The 20,093-nt window shown below is 50.9% G+C and overlaps 2 protein-coding genes and 1 long non-coding RNA gene across 10 annotated transcripts in view; 2 read left to right on the top strand and 1 right to left on the bottom strand.

Moving 5' to 3' along the window:
* Window positions 1–83: 83 nt before the first annotated feature.
* On the top strand, window positions 84–5,418 carry TMEM106C (transmembrane protein 106C). Of its 6 annotated transcripts, none has more exons than XM_055295100.2 (8): window positions 84–154; window positions 729–943; window positions 1,813–1,876; window positions 2,367–2,526; window positions 2,618–2,758; window positions 3,212–3,261; window positions 3,742–3,795; window positions 4,666–5,418. In XM_055295100.2, the coding sequence occupies exons 2-8, from the start codon at window positions 757–759 to the stop codon at window positions 4,760–4,762; spliced, it is 753 nt and encodes a 250-aa protein (XP_055151075.1). In that variant the 5' UTR covers window positions 84–154; window positions 729–756; the 3' UTR covers window positions 4,763–5,418. The 6 variants fall into 6 exon arrangements, with proteins under 6 accessions (XP_055151075.1, XP_055151077.1, XP_063467357.1 ...); XM_055295102.2 differs by having other exon boundaries at window positions 87–154; window positions 2,618–2,701; XM_055295103.2 differs by having other exon boundaries at window positions 117–225; window positions 2,618–2,701.
* A 5,332-nt stretch (window positions 5,419–10,750) lies between these two features.
* Window positions 10,751–20,093, bottom strand: part of COL2A1 (collagen type II alpha 1 chain) — a 31,356-nt gene continuing 22,013 nt past the window's right edge. For all 3 annotated transcript variants that reach the window (XM_055295096.2, XM_055295097.2, XM_063611261.1), the window contains 21 exons: window positions 19,841–19,948; window positions 19,446–19,499; window positions 19,115–19,168; window positions 18,679–18,732; window positions 18,284–18,337; window positions 17,919–18,026; window positions 17,383–17,436; window positions 16,883–16,936; window positions 15,972–16,133; window positions 15,666–15,773; window positions 15,385–15,492; window positions 14,977–15,030; window positions 14,697–14,804; window positions 14,462–14,515; window positions 14,172–14,279; window positions 13,874–13,927; window positions 13,316–13,423; window positions 12,679–12,967; window positions 12,037–12,224; window positions 11,449–11,691; window positions 10,751–10,915 (listed from right to left, as the gene is read on the bottom strand). In XM_055295096.2, the coding sequence (XP_055151071.2) occupies window positions 10,769–10,915; window positions 11,449–11,691; window positions 12,037–12,224; window positions 12,679–12,967; window positions 13,316–13,423; window positions 13,874–13,927; window positions 14,172–14,279; window positions 14,462–14,515; window positions 14,697–14,804; window positions 14,977–15,030; window positions 15,385–15,492; window positions 15,666–15,773; window positions 15,972–16,133; window positions 16,883–16,936; window positions 17,383–17,436; window positions 17,919–18,026; window positions 18,284–18,337; window positions 18,679–18,732; window positions 19,115–19,168; window positions 19,446–19,499; window positions 19,841–19,948 (2,271 nt within the window). In that variant the 3' untranslated portion in view covers window positions 10,751–10,768. The remainder of the gene's footprint in view (window positions 10,916–11,448; window positions 11,692–12,036; window positions 12,225–12,678; window positions 12,968–13,315; window positions 13,424–13,873; window positions 13,928–14,171; window positions 14,280–14,461; window positions 14,516–14,696; window positions 14,805–14,976; window positions 15,031–15,384; window positions 15,493–15,665; window positions 15,774–15,971; window positions 16,134–16,882; window positions 16,937–17,382; window positions 17,437–17,918; window positions 18,027–18,283; window positions 18,338–18,678; window positions 18,733–19,114; window positions 19,169–19,445; window positions 19,500–19,840; window positions 19,949–20,093) is intronic.
* LOC129491164 (uncharacterized) lies at window positions 18,020–19,839 on the top strand. The gene is made up of 3 exons (XR_008660466.2): window positions 18,020–18,763; window positions 18,999–19,189; window positions 19,754–19,839. It is a non-coding gene; the product is annotated as an uncharacterized lncRNA (long non-coding RNA).

Genomic DNA, 20,093 nt, shown 5'->3' with positions numbered 1-20,093 from the left:
ACCGGAACCGAGAGAGCTAGACAGCTGCGATATTGGGAAGGCCTCCGGAGCCGCGAAGAGCGCACGCGCGAGCGCGCGCCGGCTTTCCCCGAGCGGGCTTGGTATTTGGCGCCTGCGCGCTGAGTGCGTGCCGCTCCGCCGACCGAAGTGGCTGGTAAGTCCTCAAGCTGGCAGGTGGTCGGGGGAGCGGCCGGAGAGGAGCTGCCGGGAGTTCGTGCCCTGCAGGTCTGGGACGCTGGCGTTCGCTCCTGCCTGGGCCACTTTGGTGGGCTCAGAGCATCGCTTTTTGCCAGGGGGCGTGACCTGAGCCCGCCTCCTGGGGCTAGGGGGTGGAGAGGAATGGGAATCGTTAAGGCCCGTTATCAATTTGGTGCCTGTTTGTTGCTCGAGGAGGGCACAGAGCTTACAAATAGTGAAGAGGAAGGGGCGAGGCTGGACCAGGTGGGAGCGGGGGTGCCCCGAGTCCCAGGGCGGTGAGGATCCAGGCAGGTGCGTGAAAGGCAGGCCCCGTTCCCCCTCCCCACCCCCGCCTGCTGTGTGTGGCGGGTAAGAGGGGAGTGGGGAGCAGTACTACAAAATGAGGGTGCCGATAGAAATCGTACAGGTGTTGGGACCACACTCAGGGCGGCAACTTGTCATTTTTGCGTTTTTAATTTTCTTATAGAAACAAGCGATTTCTGTCGTGATTCACTGGGGCCGCTAACGTGCACTCCCTCTTTTCATCTTAGGACATGACACCAGTGGCATATCACGGCCATGGGGTCTCAGCATTCCGCTGCTGCTCGCCCCTCCTCCTGCAGGCGAAAGCAAGAAGATGACAGGGATGGTTTGCTGGCTGAACGAGAGCAGGAAGAAGCCATTGCTCAGTTCCCATATGTGGAATTCACCGGGAGAGATAGCATCACCTGTCTCACGTGCCAGGGGACAGGCTACATTCCAACAGGTGATCATGGGGGGATGATTCCCTGATGAGAATCCCAAGGTACCCTCGGAGTTCTCCTGTCTGCCCAGACAACTTTTCTTCTGGGCAGTAATACCGTAATAGTCAGAGACAGTGCCCTGGACAGGAGCCAGCTCAACTGACTTAATACACTTGGGCAGTTCCACAACTTCTCTTCCTCTGCTTATTTTTCCAACCCTTTCTTCTTTTCTTCACCTCCGCTCTTGTTCTTTTCCTGAGGTTTGGAACGTTCAGTCCGCTCTATGTTGTGGGATTTGTTGACAGGCACGTTTCTTTATCTCTGTCACTCACAAGAATTGGGACAGCTTTGCGGGGGAACCATCTTGGAAGCTGCTTTTCAAGGCAATGGATAGCTAATCCTTAACAGGCTAAGGTCAGAAAAATATATCAGGTCAGGAGAGAGAGACAAATACTTAGCCTTGGCATAGGATAATTTATTGTTATTAACAAATTGGCCCTCAGAAAGTCTTTAACAGTTTAGCTGGAGAGTCACAGAAATTTAGAGCTGGTGAGAACCTTAGAAATCATTTACTCCAAAGCTTTCATATGAAAGGCGAGGAAACCATGGCCTTGAGAGATTCAGTGACTCTGCCAAACCCATGTAGTAAAGCCAGAACAGGATCCCAGGTTTTCAACTTCCACGTCACTACCCTGGCAGCACTGATAGATGTTTTATAATTTGTGGCACTCTCTTGTTTCTTGTTCATTAGACCCAACATGTGAATTTCACTAGTATTTTTTAAAATGTCTCATTCCAGAAGAACATTTGTTGTGGCAGGCTCAAGTGAGACGTGAAGGAAAGTACTGCCAACACATGGGATTTACAAAATAATTGTTTGGCTCTTTCCTAGAGCAAGTAAATGAGTTGGTGGCTTTGATCCCACACAGTGATCAGAGATTGCGCCCTCAGCGAACGTGAGTTACCTGCCTCTCACCTGTTAATACCTACTTCTGTCCCTAATCTCTTTCTGTATGTATGAATGCCAGTTAATTCTTTGAAAACTACATATGTTCTTATAAGTTCCCCATTTTCCTTATAACTGTTTGCCCAAGCAACGTATATCTGCCCCCATCACAATCTGGGAAAAGAAACTTCAAGCTGGAAATGCTTTGAAGGTCAAGGAATGAAATTAGAAGAAATTGGGAAAGTGGGGTGTTCTGGGAGGTGTGGGACTGTTCTGTCCATGTGGCTCCTTTCTTCAGCTTTTCTTCCCAGAGTGCAAACAGTGTTTAAAGGAGTTTTAAAAGGTTTCTCCTGCTTCACTGCTTCTTGACTGGTTTATGGTTCCTGGCTCTTGGAACTTCCCTTTCACTCCCTTCTTTTTCCTGGTTTTGTGTTTAATCTTGACACATTGAACCTTGATATCTGACTGCCTGGGTCGGTCATGTGCTGTGTCATTTGCAGTAAGCAATATGTCCTCCTGTCCATCCTGCTTTGTCTCCTGGCATCTGGTTTGGTGGTTTTCTTCCTGTTTCCGCATTCAGTCCTTGTGGATGATGATGGCATCAAAGTGGTGAAAGTCACATTTAATAAGCAAGACTCCCTTGTAATTCTCACCATCATGGTAAGCCTTAGAGTCTCATTCCCTGGGTTGTGCACCTGCCAGGCTAGGACCCAGGACACTTACACTTGTTTCCTGACTTGCCCTGATGTAGGCCACCCTGAAAATCAGGAACTCCAACTTCTACCCGGTGGCAGTGACCAGCCTGTCCAGCCAAATTCAGTACATGAACACAGTGGTCGGTACATATGTGACTACTAACGTCTCCCGTATTCCACCTCGGAGTGAGCAACTGGTACGCTGTTCTTTTAGGAACCTTGCCCCACAGGCCTAAGAGAAGAGTAGGGGGCTGTAGGAATGCCATAGCTGTGTCACTTTTCTTTTTGTCTCCTCATTTCTACTTGTAGGAACTGGTGATGAGGAAGACCTGATGGGCCCTGTAATTATAAATAATTGTGAGAAAAAGCAGCTAGCATTTAAGCATTTGGGGAGCAGAATAATTTGTAAGAGAAAAAGATTTGCTACAAAATAAGAAGCAGCAGTGTTATAGCCTGAGGTCCATTGGCCTCTCAAAAGGGAAGAGGTTGGCAGTATCAATTAGAGGCTCATAGACTATATTAGGGACAATCTCAGGGAAGTATTTTGTATGTGATGGAAGAATGACCCAAGGTCTTTGGATTGCTAATAATAATACTGTTCTGTGTCAAGCCTGCTTGGCCACAGACCGACTCTGGTATCTTATTTTCAGGTGAATTTTACCGGGAAGGCCGAGATGGGAGGACCGTTTTCCTATGTGTAGTAAGGACACTGTTCTCTGTGTGTGCTCTCTACTGGAGGAAAGGGATGCAAAGTCATACTCCATTGATTGGGGCCTGGTCCTGCCTTAGATCTCAGCGTTTGGCCTATAGGTTCCCTGGCTTTGGATGTCTTGAGATTTATTTGAAGAATGTATTATTATTATGTGTGTATTTGAAGAATGTATTATTGGATATGTGACGGAAGTGCTGGAATTTCTAAAAGAGAACATTAAGCCACTAAAAACGTTAGCAAGCTCCAGCACTTACGTGATGGGTTTGAAAAAACAGAAAGTGGTATGACGCTGTGGGAGGATGAAAACGACATGGCAGGGACTGAGAGCTGACGAGCCTTGGCAGCACTGAGGTCGGAAGGGGGAGGGGGCACCCCAAACAGGACAGTGTAACTCTGCACTCTTCTGCTGAGGCTTTTCAAAAAAACAAACAAAAAAAACTGACTATTTCCATATTTGCTGTTTGGTAGCTTCTTCTGCACGGTACCTGATATCCTGGTGCACAACATAGTGATCTTCATGCGGTGCGTCTCTCTTCCCTATCCCGACGGCCTGTCCGGCCATGTGAGCCTACCACCTTTGCTCAGGAGGCCCCTGTGTGACCACAGGGCAGAGGCACCTAGCCCGAGGGGACGCCCTGTGCCTCACGGGCACTGATACAGTAGACCCTTGGTGTTCTCTAGACGCAGTGTCCACGTGCCCTTCACAAATCACCAGTCACCCTGAGCAGTCAAACATTTTCTCCATAAAATGGGTCTAGTTTAACGAAACACATGATCCCCTCAGAATCCTAATGAGACAGTCACGAACAGAAAAGCTTTCTCAAGATGTTAAGCACTGGGCATTTGACCAGACTTCCTCTCTAGCCACACAAATTACCACATGGCATGGACCTTTAGGGTTGTTTCTGGAACCGTGACTGTTAAATTGGCAAGTGACAAGACTCTGCTGCAGACATGAAATATGAGGGGTTAGAGCAGAGTTTCTCAGCCTTGGCACTGTGAACATTTTGGGCCAGACCTTTGTTGTAGGGGGCTGTTCTGTGCATTATAGGATGTTTAACAGTATTCCTGGCCTCTACCCACTAGATCCCAGTAGTAAACCCTCCATCCCTTAGTTGTGACAACCCAGAATGTCTTCAGGCATTGCCAGAAGTCTCCTGTGGGGTAAAATCATTCTCGATTGAGAACCCTTGTTTGGAAGGCCACCTCCTGGCACAGTATCTCTGTGAAAGTGGAAAGATCTTCTGGCCTCCTGGTTACACAACCATGAGGATATGTGCCTGGGGCCCATGGGTATTGTTCCCTGAACTTGCAAAAAATTTCCTGGGACATTTTTCTGGCTTATTTCATCCCCCAAACATAATCAATTCTTCTTGGTTTTCTTTTGCCTAGAACTTCAGTGAAGATTTCATACATTGGCCTCATGACCCAGAGCTCCTTGGAGACACATCACTATGTGGATTGTGGAGGAAATTCCACAGCTATTTAACAACTGCTATTGGTTCTTCCACACAGCGCCTGTAGAAGAGAGCGCAGCATCTGTTCCCAAGGCCTGAGTCCTGTACCTACCCCCACATGGTGTCAGCAGAGGAGGAATTGGTTCGCTTAACTCCCAGCAAACATCCTCCTGCCACTTAGGAGGAAACACCTCCCTATGGTACCATTTATGTTTCTCAGAACCAGCAGAATCACTGCTCAGTGCCTAGCCTGTGCCCAGCAAATAGTTGGCACTCAATAAAGGTTTGCAGAATTTAATACGGATCTTTTCAGCTGTTCTTAGGGCATTATAAATGGAGACCATAACGTGGTTCTAGGTTATCAAACCGTGGAGTGATGTGGAGCTAGGACTGTGAGTGAGCTGCAGGCCATTATCAGTGCCTCATCTGTGCAGAAGTGGCAGCAGAGAGGGACCATCCAAATACCTAAGAGAAAACAGACCTATTCAGGATGTGAATTTGTTTCAGCTGTTCCCAAAGGCCTGGGAGCTTTTCGAAAAGAAAGAAAAAAGCGTGTTGGCTTTTTTTTTTTTTAGGAAGTTAGAATTGTTTTTACCAAGAGTCTACGTGGGGCTTGATTCACCCTTCATCCATTGGCTGGAACATGGATTGGGGATTTGATAGAAAAATAAACCCTGCTTTTGGTTCATCTGTGTCTCCTCTGATTGCCTGGGTGTTTTGTAGGGATCTCTGGGGGAACCGTAGAATAGTTCCCTTCCAAGTGGGTCAGGATGGAATAGGAGGAAAGAGACCACACCCTGATTGTACTCCCGTTCCCATGAGTTCCTGTCACAGCAAGCAGCCTCATTTTCCTCCATCTGCCTCTTGCGGCAGGGGGCTACCCTGTTCCCTTCCAGGACAGAGCACTCAGTGCCCCGTGGAGGTTGGAATTTAGTCTTGAATAAGACATCCTGGTTTGAGGTTGTAAGTTTCTTGGGTCATCTCCACCTGCTCTGCCACCAGAGGTTAGGCTACAGCCCCAGGACGGCAGAGAATCTAGTTAAGAAGCTTGAGTAGTCAGGTGTTAGAAGTCAGCTCTTCCCATAGCACTGGGACCTCCTGAATCCCTAACAACAACAGGTGGTGGCTGGGGTTGTATATTAGTTTTTGTCTCCATTCCCATAGCTTGGTTTTCAATATTTGCTTAATGATCTGTATGGTCTCGAATCTTCAAACTAAAGCTAAATTTCGTGACTGTTGGGCTGACTTCGACCATAACGGAGGAACCCAGAAGCTGAGGGTTACATTTTGGTATTGCCCTGGATCATGTAGTGACACATGTACATGACAGTGATGACTGATGTGGATTGATGACAGGACATCACCACTTACACGGAAGCAAATGTGCACCATTTCTGAGAATGTTGCCCTAATCAGAACATGCCCTAAACACATGAAGATGTTCACGCTGCTACATTTGCTCTTTAGTTTTCCTGTTTTCCAAATAGCCTGTGTAGCAGATTTTTCATGGGAGTTTGAAAGAGACACTCATACTGGTACTTCAGTTTTGAAACATTTTTTTTTGTGACCATATGCCTTAGTAACATTTCTCGCTTTTGATATTATCTTAAAATCCAGTTATGATATTAGAATGAGAGCACTTACATTGTTAAAACATACAGCAATAAATCTGATGTTATCATACTATCAATTTCCATATCTGTTTACATTATTAGCATCCCAAACTGCACTTTGGGATGTTCTGCAGAGCTTTATTGTGGTGTCTGTCAGTTCTTGAACAAATGCCTGGAATATTCTCTCAGCACCCCAGCATAGAAAGAGGAAGTGGCTAGCTTTGGTGTCATTGTCATCACCATTGTGTTCCCGATGGATGGAAGTTTTCAGAGTGTGTTTCTTGGAGAGAGGCTTTGCTAGCCCTCTCTTCTCTGTAGTTTCTGGCTTGGCCTGTACTGTGACCTCTTTCTTATCTCAAACTACTTGTACTGGATCACCTGGTTGAAGAGTTTTTGCATACAGAAGTCTCCATTTATTTACTCATTCTAGAAAGTATTTATCGAGTACCTGCTGTATGCCTAGGATTGCAATTTCTCATGCATTTTGTCCAGAGTCATAGCTAGAGTTTAAAACACCATCACAAATCTTTTATGCTCACCAGGCCTTATATAGGCCACAGTTTATCTCCACCAACTATTCTGCAACCCTAGGTACCTCAGTGCAGGACCTCCACGATCTCTGGGTCATCTCTCAGGGATTCTAGCCAAAAGTGTAAAAGAAATTATTAAAAGAATCAGCCTATTTGTTTAAAGCACTACATGAATCAATAGGATCCCAGGTATTTTCTCTGGGCAAAATAATCCTTATTCTTTGCCTTGATAAGTAAAATTCTTTATTACCTGGTTAGCACTCCTTTAAGATTCTGTGTTCTTTCAGTTTAGAAGGGAACCCGTTTCAGAAGTTCTGTGATTTGCACAGGATCCAAGGGACTTGAGAGTAAGTCTTAGCTGGAACTGAAACTGCCGACTCCTAGTCCAAAGCCTGTGATGCCGGACACTTCCATGGAGATGAGGAGGCTCAAGAGAGGGAAAGCCTGCCCCAGCCCCTCAAAATCAGCAAGCTGGGTCTTTCCACTCAGTCCTGCCGAGTGGAATTTATCCTGAGTCCTGCTGGGGTCGGGAATTTATCTGACAGGTCGTTCTGACCAGTGAGACTGTCTCCTTTCTGGGGGCATCAGGGATCACAGAAGTTAGTAACGATCCTGGTTATTCTCACCTTCCCCTCCGGGCCAAAGGAGGACAAGGAAGCAGCACAGGGAGCACAGCCCTGCCAGCCAGGGTGGCGATTTGCACCTGACCCTAGTGCAGGCAGAGGCAGAGCTTTCTGTGCACTGCCCTGGGCTCTCCCTTCTGCTTCATGCCGCAGTTACCTAGGGAGCAGCTGCTATTGTTTCTGAGTTTGACTAGGGACTCAAGAAGCGGGTGAACTGCAAGGAATCACCTTGATCCTGGGACTTCTCTTGCAGAGGTCTAAGCTGATGGTCACCATCTACTGAACTACTTCATTAAGAGTAAGTAGGCTCTGGAGTTTGACAGGTTGGAGCAGAGCTCAACTCTCTAGCTCCAGCTGGGAACCCGTATACATCACCTGCTCTCCTCCGACCCTAATTAGCGCTCTTGGTAGGTGGAAGGGTTTTTTAACTTATGAGATAGCTATTCTAATTATGTGTTTTCAATGATCATGTTTTCATTTTACTCCTTTGTCATGAACTAGCTCTGGTGGGGTATATATTATTATTGTAGGTGTATATGTATGTATGTGTATATACATACCTACACATATAAACCTAGGTATATATTATTATATTGTGTAATAATATATAGGTATATATTTATATTATATAATAATATATAGGTATATATTATTATATTATATAATCATATATAGGTATATATTATTATATTATATAATCATATATAGGTATATATTATTATATTATATAATCATATATAGGTATATATTATTATATTATATAATCATATATCGGTATATATTATTATATTATATAATCATATATAGGTATATATTATTATATTATATAATCATATATAGGTATATATTATTATATTATATAATCATATATAGGTATATATTATTATATTATATAATCATATATAGGTATATATTGTATAATAATCTATAGGTATATATTATTTATATAGTATAATAATCTATAGGTATATATTATTTATATAGTATAATAATATATAGGTATATATTATTTATATAGTATAATAATATATAGGTATATATTATTTATATTGTATAATAATATATAGGTATATATTATTTATATAGTATAATAATATATAGGTATATATTATTTATATAGTATAATAATATATAGGTATATATTATATAGTATAATAATATATAGGTATATATTATTTATATAGTATAATAATATATAGGTATATATTATTTATATAGTATAATAATATATAGGTATATATTATTTATATTGTATAATAATATATAGGTATATATTATTTATATAGTATAATAATATATAGGTATATATTATTTATATAGTATAATAATATATAGGTATATATTATTTATATAGTATAATAATATATAGGTATATATTATTTATATAGTATAATAATATATAGGTATATATTATTTATATAGTATAATAATATATAGGTATATATTATTTATATAGTATAATAATATATAGGTATATATTATTTATATTGTATAATAATATATAGGTATATATTATTTATATTGTATAATAATATATAGGTATATATTATTTATATAGTATAATAATATATAGGTATATATTATTTATATATTATAATAATATATAGGTATATATTATTTATATAGTATAATAATATATAGGTATATATTATTTATATAGTATAATAATATATAGGTATATATTATTTATATAGTATAATAATATATAGGTATATATTATTTATATAGTATAATAATATATAGGTATATATTATTTATATAGTATAATAATATATAGGTATATATTATTTATATTGTATAATAATATATAGGTATATATTATTTATATTGTATAATAATATATACGCATATATTATTATCTGGTGATAATTTATATCATAAATTGAGTATTAATACATACAAATCCAACACAAGTGTCTCATTTATTTTTACTATTTAATAGAAAAGCTGTCAACCTTAACCTGGAGGAAGCAGAGGCAGGGATGGGAGAAAGGGACAGAGAAAGGGGTAGCTCTCTGTTTTATCAGCTGTGCCAAATATTTGGAAATTTACTTCACAAAATGCTACTGCCCTCTGATTTGGAGTCTCCCGCCCACTTCATGCATTCCCATCACCGTGGAGAAGGGGACAACTTGCTCATTGTTGCCACCTGTCCAGGTCATTGAAAGGCAAGGGACACCCAAGAGCAGGAAGAAATGGGAAGCAGTCCATTCTTAAGCCTGGTGTTCAGAGTCCGTGGAAATTTTAAGTGCAGGCCCAGGGAGTGAAGAATGGGGGCTGGAGTGGCGGGGGCAGGAAAGAGGAATATGAGTGGGCCAGGTCACATTTCCACCTCTCCTTGACCTACAACCAAAAGTCTTATAGCGGGACACAAATAGACCACTCAGATTGATCGTGTGCACTTAACCACGGGCCCCTGCAGGATTTACTCCCCTATCTTCTCCCTTTCTCGAGGGAGTGTCTCCCACGTCTCTGATCCAGCAGGATGCAGCCCACATGTGGTCTTACACCCTAAGCTGGCAGGGCACTAATGTGTCATAGAGCTGTGTTCAGTGTTTACCTTCAAGAGCAATGCCCTCCCTCTGGCATACCTCCCTTCTCAAATTTTGGTCTCTGGTCCTGTTCCACAGTGGGTTCCACATAGTGCCAACGTTTACCAGAGAGGCAAGTTCATGTTTGTGTGAGGCTGCTAACCCTGGTGGTGTGGCTTCAGTGTCCTTGCTCTAGGTTGAAAAATCAACAGAAGAGGTCCTTAGGACTGCTATTTGGGCACGCCTACAGAGTGGAGGGTTAATGGAAAACAAACTAAAGAACAAACCACAAGTCAATATGTACTTTCCAATAATCTTTTCATTTTTAATATCAATTGATGTTTTAAAAAATACAGAGGTGTTTGACACAGAATAGCACCATTGTGTAGGACACACACAGTTCCTGCGCCCAGCACCTGAAGGGAGGTCTTCTGGCCTGGGCTGGGGGCAGTCACTCAGCGGGCATTTGACTCACACCAGTTAGTTTCCTGCCTCTGCCTTGACCCGAAGGTCTTACAGGAAGACAATAAATAAATAGAACACCGAGATTTTATTTTGCAGTCTGCCCAGTTCAGGTCTCTTAGAAAGAGAGGGGAGAAAAGTCTGAACTGTGAGAGGGTGGGATGAATGGGCATCAGGTCAGGTCAGCCATTCAGTGCAGAGTCCTAGAGTGACTGAGATTGGAAAGTACTTGGGTCCTTTGGGTTTGCAACGGATTGTGTTGTTTCTGGGTTCAGGTTTTTACAAGAAGCAGACCGGCCCTATGTCCACACCGAATTCCTGCTCGGGCCCTCCTATGTCCATGGGTGCAATGTCAATGATGGGGAGGCGTGAGGTCTTCTGTGACCGGTACTCGATGACAGTCTTGCCCCACTTACCGGTGTGTTTCTAGGGGAGAAAAAAGGAGGAGGCTCTGTTCAGTAGATGCCTTGCTACCCAGTTCCAGCTGCCCAGAAGCCCAACACTGAACAAACTGGTGAGCATCAGAGCCTACAAGGCTGAACCACACCTAGGGGGCTCCCGAGACCTCTTCTTGGCTTGCCAAAGGCCTCTCCACCTCAACTCCTATCCTTAGCAGCAGGGCCCTCCTCCACCCTGCCCTTCCCCTCCTTCTCCACTCCCCGCAGTGGGCTCCCAACCTGTGACCGCTTCTTCACCCCGTACACATTGCGAGAACACTTCTACAACAGTCACTGGGTTCCAGATAGGGTTTTATTCCCGAGCCAGGGGAATGGAGAAGATGGAATGATATGTGCCTCTCTCTCACCTGTCACTCAGCCTATCTTCTCTACATGACCCTCAAACTCATGCCTCTGATGATCCTGTCACTTTAGGACCTGACAGCTGCTGCGGGCCAACCCTCAGCCCTGCTCCAGGCAGTTTGGGCACAGGCAGCTCTTCTCTCTGGCAGCCCCACTCACCGTGCAGCCATCCTTCAGGGCAGTGTACGTGAACCTGCTATTGCCCTCTGCCCGGATCTCCACGTCGTTGGAGCCCTGGATGAGCAGGGCCTTCTTGAGGTTGCCGGCTGCTTCGTCCAGGTAGGCAATGCTGTTCCTGCAGTGGTAGGTGATATTCTGGGAGCCTTCCGTGGACAGCAGGCGTAGGAAGGTCATCTGGACGTTGGCAGTGTTGGGAGCCAGGTTGTCATCTCCATAGCTGAACTGTTGGGGCAGAGAGCGGCAGTGTGAGGCCTGGGAGCTGGCATTCAATGGGACCAGGGGCTGTAGGGGCTGCCAAGAGCTCACGGTTCAAGGACCTCAAGGGTGCTGGGGCAGCAGGGAGCTAGTTGGACATTTTTGCTTCCAGGAGTGGAGCAAGCTCAGGGGACCTCTTTTCCCACCTCCACGTGAGAAAAAAAAATACTCTTCCTCCTCTTTCCCTCCTCTCAAGCCCAACAGAAAACTGGAGGAAAATATGGGGAAGGTGCTAAAAGCTTCCAGGGAGAAAGAAAAGAAAGAGTTTGAGGAGCCATCTCTGCTCATCATCTAGGGCACCCAGGTACTCACATGGAAGCCACCATTGATGGTCTCTCCAAACCAGATATGTTTCTTCTCCTTGCTCTTGCTGCTCCACCAGTTCTTCTTGGGAACGTTTGCTGGGTTGGGGTAGACGCAAGTCTCGCCAGTCTCCATGTTGCAGAAAACCTTCATGGCGTCCAAGGTGCAGCCTTGGTTGGGGTCAATCCAGTAGTCTCCTGCAGGGGGAAGAGGCAGCACCCATGAGGGCTCAGACAGGCACAGATACAAAAGCTTGAGAGGTCCAGGCCTGACCGAAAGAGACAGAGAGGCCTACAGAGACAAGGGATGAGGTTCACACGTGGCCTGAAAGGAGGGGGACCTGGGAGGATCCAGGGGCAGGGAGAGCTGCAGGAACTAAGTCCAGCCCTAAGGAAGGACACATGCGAAGAGGGCAGGAGCAGCGCCCAGCTGGTGGATGGAGTCCACCCTGAGGTCACCTCGGCCAGGTAGCCATGGCAGGACAGGGGCCAGGGCTGCAGCTTCTCTGCTGTGAAATAAGAGAGGAATCCTCTGGCAGAACCTTCTAGGCCCAGCTCTGCCCTGTACTAGGGGGCGTCTCCTCCCTTGCTGCTGGGCCTAAGGGATGACTCCCTGCTTCGCGGGGCAGGGGATCCTGTTCTCCAGGCTTACCACTCTTCCACTCAGGGTGGCAGAGTTTCAGGTCTCTGCAGGTGCGAGCAGGGTTCTTGCGGGAGCCCTCGGGGCTGCGGATGCTCTCAATCTGGTTGTTGAGGGACTTGAGTGTGGCATCCACCTCGGCGTCATGCTGTCTCAGGCCACCGGATGCCTGGTCGGCCCGCATGTACTGCAGGGGGTCCGGGCCCTTCTCTCTCGGGCCTAGGCCAGCAAAGGCGGACATGTCGATGCCAGGGCCAGGGGGACCTGGAGGACCAGGGGGTCCAGGACTTCCAGGAGGACCCTGCAGCAGGAAACAGAGAGATCAGCCAAGACTGTGGGAAAGTGCCCCTCCGTGTCCATCCCCATTTGCTAGAGTGTCCCTCTTCCCAGCCCCATGGGTGGGGCAGAGGTGTAGCAGGCCAGGACCATGGAAACCACAGCACCATGTCTATTTCTTCCTTAGCCCGTCTCTTCACTTTCCCAGCACTGATCATGGGCCCTGTGAACCTCTGAGGAGACCTCAGGATAAAGGATGTCATCACTGTTAGCTGCAGGCTGATGCCCTAAAAGGGGCCCTGAGCAAAAAAGAGCTCGAGCCTCCCAGATGGTAGGGACACCTCGACAGCAGGGAAGGAGTCAGGACGCTTACAGCAGGGCCGGTTTCGCCTGATCGTCCACGGGGACCAGGAGGCCCAATGGGGCCAGGGATTCCATTAGCACCATCTTTGCCAGAGGGACCGACGGGGCCAGGAGGACCCTACAAGAGAGAGAGGTCGTGAGGAAAGAGTGGTCACCACAGGGAAGGCTGAGGAGTCGCTGGGGCTGGGTAGGTGGCTGTCCTGATAGCACCAGCCACTCCGCCCCCAGTTCTTCACATTTCAGTCATGGAACCCTAAGCTGGTCTCTATTTGACCAAGAACCAGCAGGATAGCTCCATGGCTTGCCTACCCTCCTAAGCTCCTCTTTGTAAAATGCCGTTACCAGGGGTCTATCTGACAGCGAGAGCTGCTTCATGTTTTTCTTACAGCCATTGTGGCCTCAGGCGCTTTTCTGGCCATAGGCACATGAGCCAGTCCTGCCCCCATTACTGAGTGAGGACCCCTGAGCCCACAGCTTCCCCAGAAGCAGCAGCATTTCCCTCCCCACAGGAACACAGGCCCGCACCCTCTGGAGGCCCCCCTCCATCTTCCAACTCCATGTCACTTACTCTAGGGCCAGAAGGACCAGCAGGACCAGAAGCACCTTGGTCTCCAGAAGGACCCTGTGTAGAAGGAAAAGGCAAAAGGCCGCAGTCAGCGTAGACATATCTATCTGTATTCTGGGAGCTGGGGGAGCAGCTTTATGTCCCAGCCCCATTCCCTTTCCACTTCCTCCTCCCTGCAGCCCTGAGGAAGTCCTAGAAACTGCTTAGGGTGATCCCAAGCTGTCCTGGCAGCACAGGGAGCTCAAGTGGGCTCTGAGTGGCAGGAGGCCTTGGGAAGTCCCACGCAGGCAGTGACACTCACAGGAGGGCCGGGCAGACCCTGCAGACCAGTGAAGCCACGGTGTCCCTTCAGGCCTCTCTCGCCAGGCTCTCCAGCCTCTCCTTTGTCACCTCGGGGGCCTTGAGGACCCTGGGAACAAGACAGACACAGATTGAGTCAGGTCAGGGCCAGGACAGGAGCCCCCTCCTGTCCCACCCAAGCTGAGGAATCCCCGGAACCACAGGGCTGGAGGCCCGGGAACCACCTGGAGGCCGGCTGCCCTCCCGGCCTATCCCTGGTGGGGACTCAGTGCAGGCCACTTGGATACTCACCTGGATTCCCCGGGCTCCAGCTGGTCCTGAGGGTCCCATGGGGCCTTGTGCACCCTGAGGAGAGAGTGAGCGCAGCGTCAGAGAAAAGCCAGGACAGGTGGGGGCCCCCTCTGCATCTGCCTCTGGCTGGGCACTGAGGCCACCACTCCATAGTCCAGAGACCGCCTAAACCCAGGGACTGCCTCAGCCCCACCGCGCAGGGGAAGGCGGCTTTGCCTGCATCCAGGATACTTACAGCTTCTCCTCTGTCTCCCTGCTTGCCAGTTGGACCAGCGGGGCCAGGAGAGCCAGGGGGCCCAGGGGCTCCAGGAGCTCCCACAGCACCAGTCTCACCACGATCACCCTGTCGGGAGAGAGGTCTCTGGCTAAGAGAAGAATGTTCCAGAAGAGACAGGAACAGAAGGTCCTTCTAGGCTGAGATGAGACTGATTCCAACCTGCCACCCCCAGCTGACCTGTCAGGCCCAAGGCAATGTCCTCCCCATCCCCCCGCACACACAGACACCAGACACTCACCTTGACTCCAGCCGCGCCATCTCTGCCAGGGGGGCCATCAGCACCTGGGCTTCCCTGGACAAAGTGAAACAAGAATGCATTTAGAGCTGCTTCCTGCCCGTCTCTCCCTCTGCTCCCCCATGCCCCCTCAGAAGCCCAGGCCTCTCTCTTCTGCCCAACTCACCCACACTTCGAAGCCAAAACTTCTCACCAAGTTTCCCTCCTCCTTCCGGAAGCGGCTCTTGGTCTCTATGCCCGTCTCTCTCCCCCACAACCTTCCCATTGCACCTAGGCTCTCAGGCCTGTCGGCCAACGCTGCCACCCCCTTCTCCAGGGCCCTGCCTGCGACTTGTCCTGGCTGGCCCAGCACAGAGACTCACAGGGCCCCTCTCCCCAATCAGGGCCACCCCAGGAGGTCCCACTGCTCACCTCTCGTCCAGGTTCACCTGCAGGACCAGTCAGGCCAGGAGGACCCACGGGGCCAGGAGGACCTCTGTCTCCAGATGCCCCAGGAGCGCCCTGCTTGCCGGGCTCACCCTGGAGGGACAGAGACAAGGATGATGAGTGCACATGGTAAGCACCCCCGCCCAGGGCCCACTGACCCTCCAGGGAGAGGGCAGACAAGGGACAGTCCTGAGGGTGCTGAGGGAGGTAGAAGCCTTGGCAGGCAGGGCCCAGCTTGGATGGAGGGAGGGACACCCCACACTCACCGATGGGCCAGGCAAGCCAGGGAATCCTCTCTCACCACGCTGCCCAGGCAGACCGACGATGCCTCTCTGACCAGCCAGACCCTGGGGACCTGGTGGACCTTCGGCACCCTGAGAGAGGAGAGGAGGGAGATGAGAACTGACAGTGGCCCAGCCTCTTCTGCCCTCTCAGCATAGCTCTGTCTGTGCAGCCCCGCTCCCTGGCATCCCCACGGCCCCTGCCCCCTCCTACCCCATGCTCTGTGAGCTCAGAAGCCACTCACGACCCTGCTCCCAGGGACCTTGGCATGGGCCTGGTGAGGGACTTACAGAGGGACCGTCATCTCCAGGCTCTCCCTTCTCGCCAGGGGGTCCAGCAGGACCTTGGAGGCCGGGTTCACCAGCTCGGCCAGGGGGGCCGCTGTCTCCTCGAGCACCTTTGGGACCATCTTTTCCAGAAGGACCAGGGGGACCAGGGGGTCCAGGGTTGCCCTAGAAGGAGAAAATGCGGGAAGTGAGGACTCATCTCACCCTTCCTCATCCAGGCTGCCAAAGTCACTGTGGCCTCAGTGACAGCAGTTTCCTCTCTGGGGGCTTCTCTACCTCCCCACACTAAGGGCAGGCAGCTTAACCCCCCAACCCCAATCTACGTCTGCAACCTTCTCACCATGTGAGACAGCTCTGGGCAGCCAGCCCTGGCTTCTCCAGCCCCTGCTCGCTTTGCTTTCTCCCATCTACTTGGAATCCCTCCTTCCTCCTCCCTTTGTCCTCAATCCCCCTTCCTCAGGAGCTGCTCCAGCCCTGCCCCTCTGACCCCTGAGCTTGCCCCCAGCACTCGCTCCCTCTGCCTATGGCGCTGGTAACCCAGTGAGTTCATCACCACTACTCCCTCCAGGCAAACTCCCTGACAGCGACCCAGGACATGCGGACTTGCTTTAAAGCACACAGGCAAGTGCACAGAACATGCTCAAGAAACGTCTGTCCAGGATGAAGGTAATCGTGGCAGCCCTGTCCTGCCCACCGAGCCAGCAGGGCAGCCACCCATGGCTAACAGCAGGGCCACAACCCTGCCCCCAGCCACCCTCAGGGGATAGGTCCCCATGATCAGTTAGCTACTCCTCCAGGGGGCGGGAACGGACTCAGAGGAGTGGAGGCCGGCCTGGAGCTCTCCAGACCCTGTGGGTGCTGGGCCAGGCTATTCCACGCCTGCCTGTGCCTGTCATGCCAGGAGCATCACTTACATTGGAGCCTGGGGGTCCAACGCGGCCAGCAGCTCCAGGGAATCCAGTGGCTCCCTGTGTGGGGAGAGGAGAGCCCCTGAGAACCTCAAGCCCTCAGGAGGTTTGAGACTAAAATGGGCGGGGGGCGGGGGTGGTCTCAGAGCCTGGTATGGAAAGGGCGAGGGGCTGCAAAGCAGCAAGGGGGAGCCAGGGAGGGAGAAAGGGCCCCCGGGCCTGGCCATAGAAGCAGGCACAGGCTGTTTCCCTGCCTCCGGCTTCCGCAGTCAGCACTTCAGGGAGCTGAACGAGGGGCAAGCCTCGGGCTGGGGAATCCGGGACCACAGTGCACCCAGCCCACAGGCGCCCTCTCTCCCACCTGGCTGTGGGTGGGCTTAGGCTGGGGACCAACACAGGGCTGGGAAAAGAGTCGGGGGCATCCCAGAACACCCCCTGCCATGGGAGCCTCTGGGGCCGGGCCCTCTTTGTGAGGTGCAGGGTGGGGTGTGAGAGGCCTCACTCACCGGGGGGCCTTGGGCACCTCGGGCTCCTTTAGGACCAGTCACTCCAGTAGGACCCTGGGAAGGAAAGAGGGAGACAGTGAGGCCCAGTGGCCCAGGGAAGATGGTGGGCTTCTGTCTGGGCCCCAACAATGGACCCCTGAGGTTTTCAAAGATGCAGCTTTCTTGGCACTAAAAACCCAGCCTGAAGAGGCTGCCCCAGGCAGGCCTGTTCCCTCTGCCGCAGGAGACTTGTGTTCTAGGAGAAGCCGGTCAGGCAACCACAGAACCGGTCTGGGGTCTGGCCTCCCGGGAAGCAATTCCTGCCGCCGCCCCAGGAGACCAGCAGCTTGGTTGTGGCTGGCTGTGGCCAGCCTGTACTCTGTCAGTCCCTACACCCCACCCACACAGCCCACATGTCACATGGAAGCTCCTTCTACTGACATGGGGGTGTTCCCAGGCCTGCGAACCATCCTCTGTGCAGCCTGCTGGGGCCTCCCTATCTGCACCCCAGGAGCCCTTCCTTGAGGGAACAATTCTTGGAGTGCCGTGTTACCCACCTGAGGCCCAGGCGCTCCAGAGGGGCCCTGAGGACCAGGGGCACCAGCATCGCCTTTCTGGCCGGCCTCTCCTTGCTCACCCTTGGCCCCAGGCTGGCCATCAGCACCCTATAATAGGAGGGAGGAAGCGGGTGTGTGAGGGGCAGGCCAAAACCCTGGAGCTCTTCCAGAAGAGCGGGAGACTCTGTGAGTATCTGCATGTGTGTCCACCCTGGTCTGGACATGATGGTTCTATTAGTATGGAGGTGGGAAAGGAGAGGAGAGGAGCATCCATTTCCCTCCCTGACAAGCTCCAATGCCCGAGGATGCTGGATGTGGGACTGGCCTGAGTGGAGGGACCCAGGAGGATGGACAGAGATACTCACAGGAGGCCCAGCAAATCCCGCTGGTCCGGGGGGCCCAGTCTCTCCACGTTCACCCTGTGAGAGAAGGGCGCATGGCGAGAGGTCAGGCCCCGCTGCCTGACCTGCTTCTGCTCCCCTCCAAGAGCCCCTTGGGCCCTGCCCAGCCTCCTGTTCCCCAGAGACGGGCATCTGAAAGCAGCCTTAGTCCTGAACGCAGGCAGAGACTCTGTTAACCCAAAAGCCCTCACCCTTCCCTTCCCATCTCTCCTCCCACCCTAGACCCAGTGGGCAGGGAGGGAACGAGTGCCTGGCAGCACGCAGGCCCACCAGGCAGCATGAGGGCCCGCGCTGGCTCTCTGGCTCTCTGGTTCCCAGGGGCCTCGGGCAGAGCCAGGCTCAGAGGGGCAGACACTCACCGGAGCGCCACGAGCACCAGCACTTCCTGCAGGACCAGGAGGTCCAACTTCTCCCTGAGGGCGGGAAAGGGAGGAAGAGCCAGGGGTGAGAAGGTGGGGAGGCAGAGTGGGAGAGGGCAAAGTGCATTCGGGGGGCCTTGCTCATGGGAAGAGGGCTCCAGGTCCCCCTGGCACAGCCCGTGTTACTGTGCAGCCCACACCCGCACCCTCTCGAGGGCCTCTGCTGAATGCGCGTTTAACCCCAGCCCAGTTGCCCCACCCAACAGGGAACACTGCCAGTGGCTTCACTTCTGAGAAGACCTCCTCTTCACTCCTCACAGCCCCGGGGGAGGGTGACAGTGGTGAGTGAGGACAAGACAGAACCGCCTTTGGCAGGAGATAGGAAGGAGGCGTGACAGGGAGGCAAGGCGTGGAGAGGAAAGGAGCCGGGACTCACCTTCTCGCCGTTAGCACCAGCTGGGCCTGGGGGGCCAATGGGACCGGTCAGGCCCTATGGGGAGAGCAGGCAGAGGTGAGGGAGGCAGGCTGAGCCGGCCGAGCACGTACGGCCCAGCACCAATCCAACCTTGGTGCGCGCTCCCACCGCCTCCAGGGCTCCCACTTACCCTCTGGCCCCAGTTTAACAGAGAAGTCCCTGCAGTTGCCCAGCCCCGACAGAGACAGGACCAGGGACCCCACTGGCAGACTGCCCAACCCCCTCTCCCGCTCTCCTGGGTGCAGGTCTAGGATCCCAGTGCCCAGCAGTCCGGCAGCCCGCATTCACTTACTCGTCCACCATCCTTTCCAGGGGCTCCCTCGGGGCCTTTCTCACCAACGTCACCCTGAGGGAAGAGAAAACCAGCCGCCTCAGCCGGGCACCCCAGGACCCCCATGGTTTGCTCAGTCCCACCCAGGCTGGGGTGCTAGGGAAAGCCCAGTCCCTGCCCAAGAGGGATTTGCTGTGGTCTCAGGGTGGGTGAGGAGCGGCAGGGACGAGATGAAGGAACAGGGGAGAGGATGTCACTAAAAGGCAGGGAGCTTTGGAAAGGAGTCTTTAAGCTCCTCAAAAAGGGCTAACAGAAACCCTCATCACCAGGTGCCACGAGGGAACGGAAGGGATCACAAGGGGCAGGAATGTGGCAAAGCCACAGCTTTGGTGAGAGGCTGGAACCCCAGTACTTACCCTGTCGCCTTTGGGCCCAGCGATACCAGCTGCTCCCCTCTCGCCAGGCATTCCTTGAAGACCTGGAGGGCCCTGAGCCCCGGGGGGGCCTGCTGGGCCAGATGCACCCTGCGGGGGGAGGTAAGAGGGAGTTTGTAGTGGACAGCACCTCTCCCTGAACCCCTGTTCACGGAGCCTGGGTACCCAGGGCCCCAAACCCCTCTTCCTTCCCTTCCTCCCGTGTAGACCTCCTTTCCAGCTCCCCCCACTTCTG

Source organism: Symphalangus syndactylus, chromosome 10, assembly GCF_028878055.3.
Source record: "Symphalangus syndactylus isolate Jambi chromosome 10, NHGRI_mSymSyn1-v2.1_pri, whole genome shotgun sequence".
Lineage (NCBI taxonomy): Eukaryota > Metazoa > Chordata > Mammalia > Primates > Hylobatidae > Symphalangus > Symphalangus syndactylus.
This window is presented reverse-complemented; position numbering and strand designations above follow the sequence as displayed.

Coding starts and splice junctions, on each gene's coding strand:
- TMEM106C (XM_063611286.1), top strand. CDS start 757: ATGGGGTCTCAGCATTCCGCTGCTGCTCGCCCCTCCTCCTGCAGGCGA. Junction 1,877..2,366: donor AGATTGCGCCCTCAGCGAAC/GTGAGTTACCTG, acceptor TGTCATTTGCAG/TAAGCAATATGTCCTCCTGT. Junction 2,527..2,617: donor TTGTAATTCTCACCATCATG/GTAAGCCTTAGA, acceptor GCCCTGATGTAG/GCCACCCTGAAAATCAGGAA.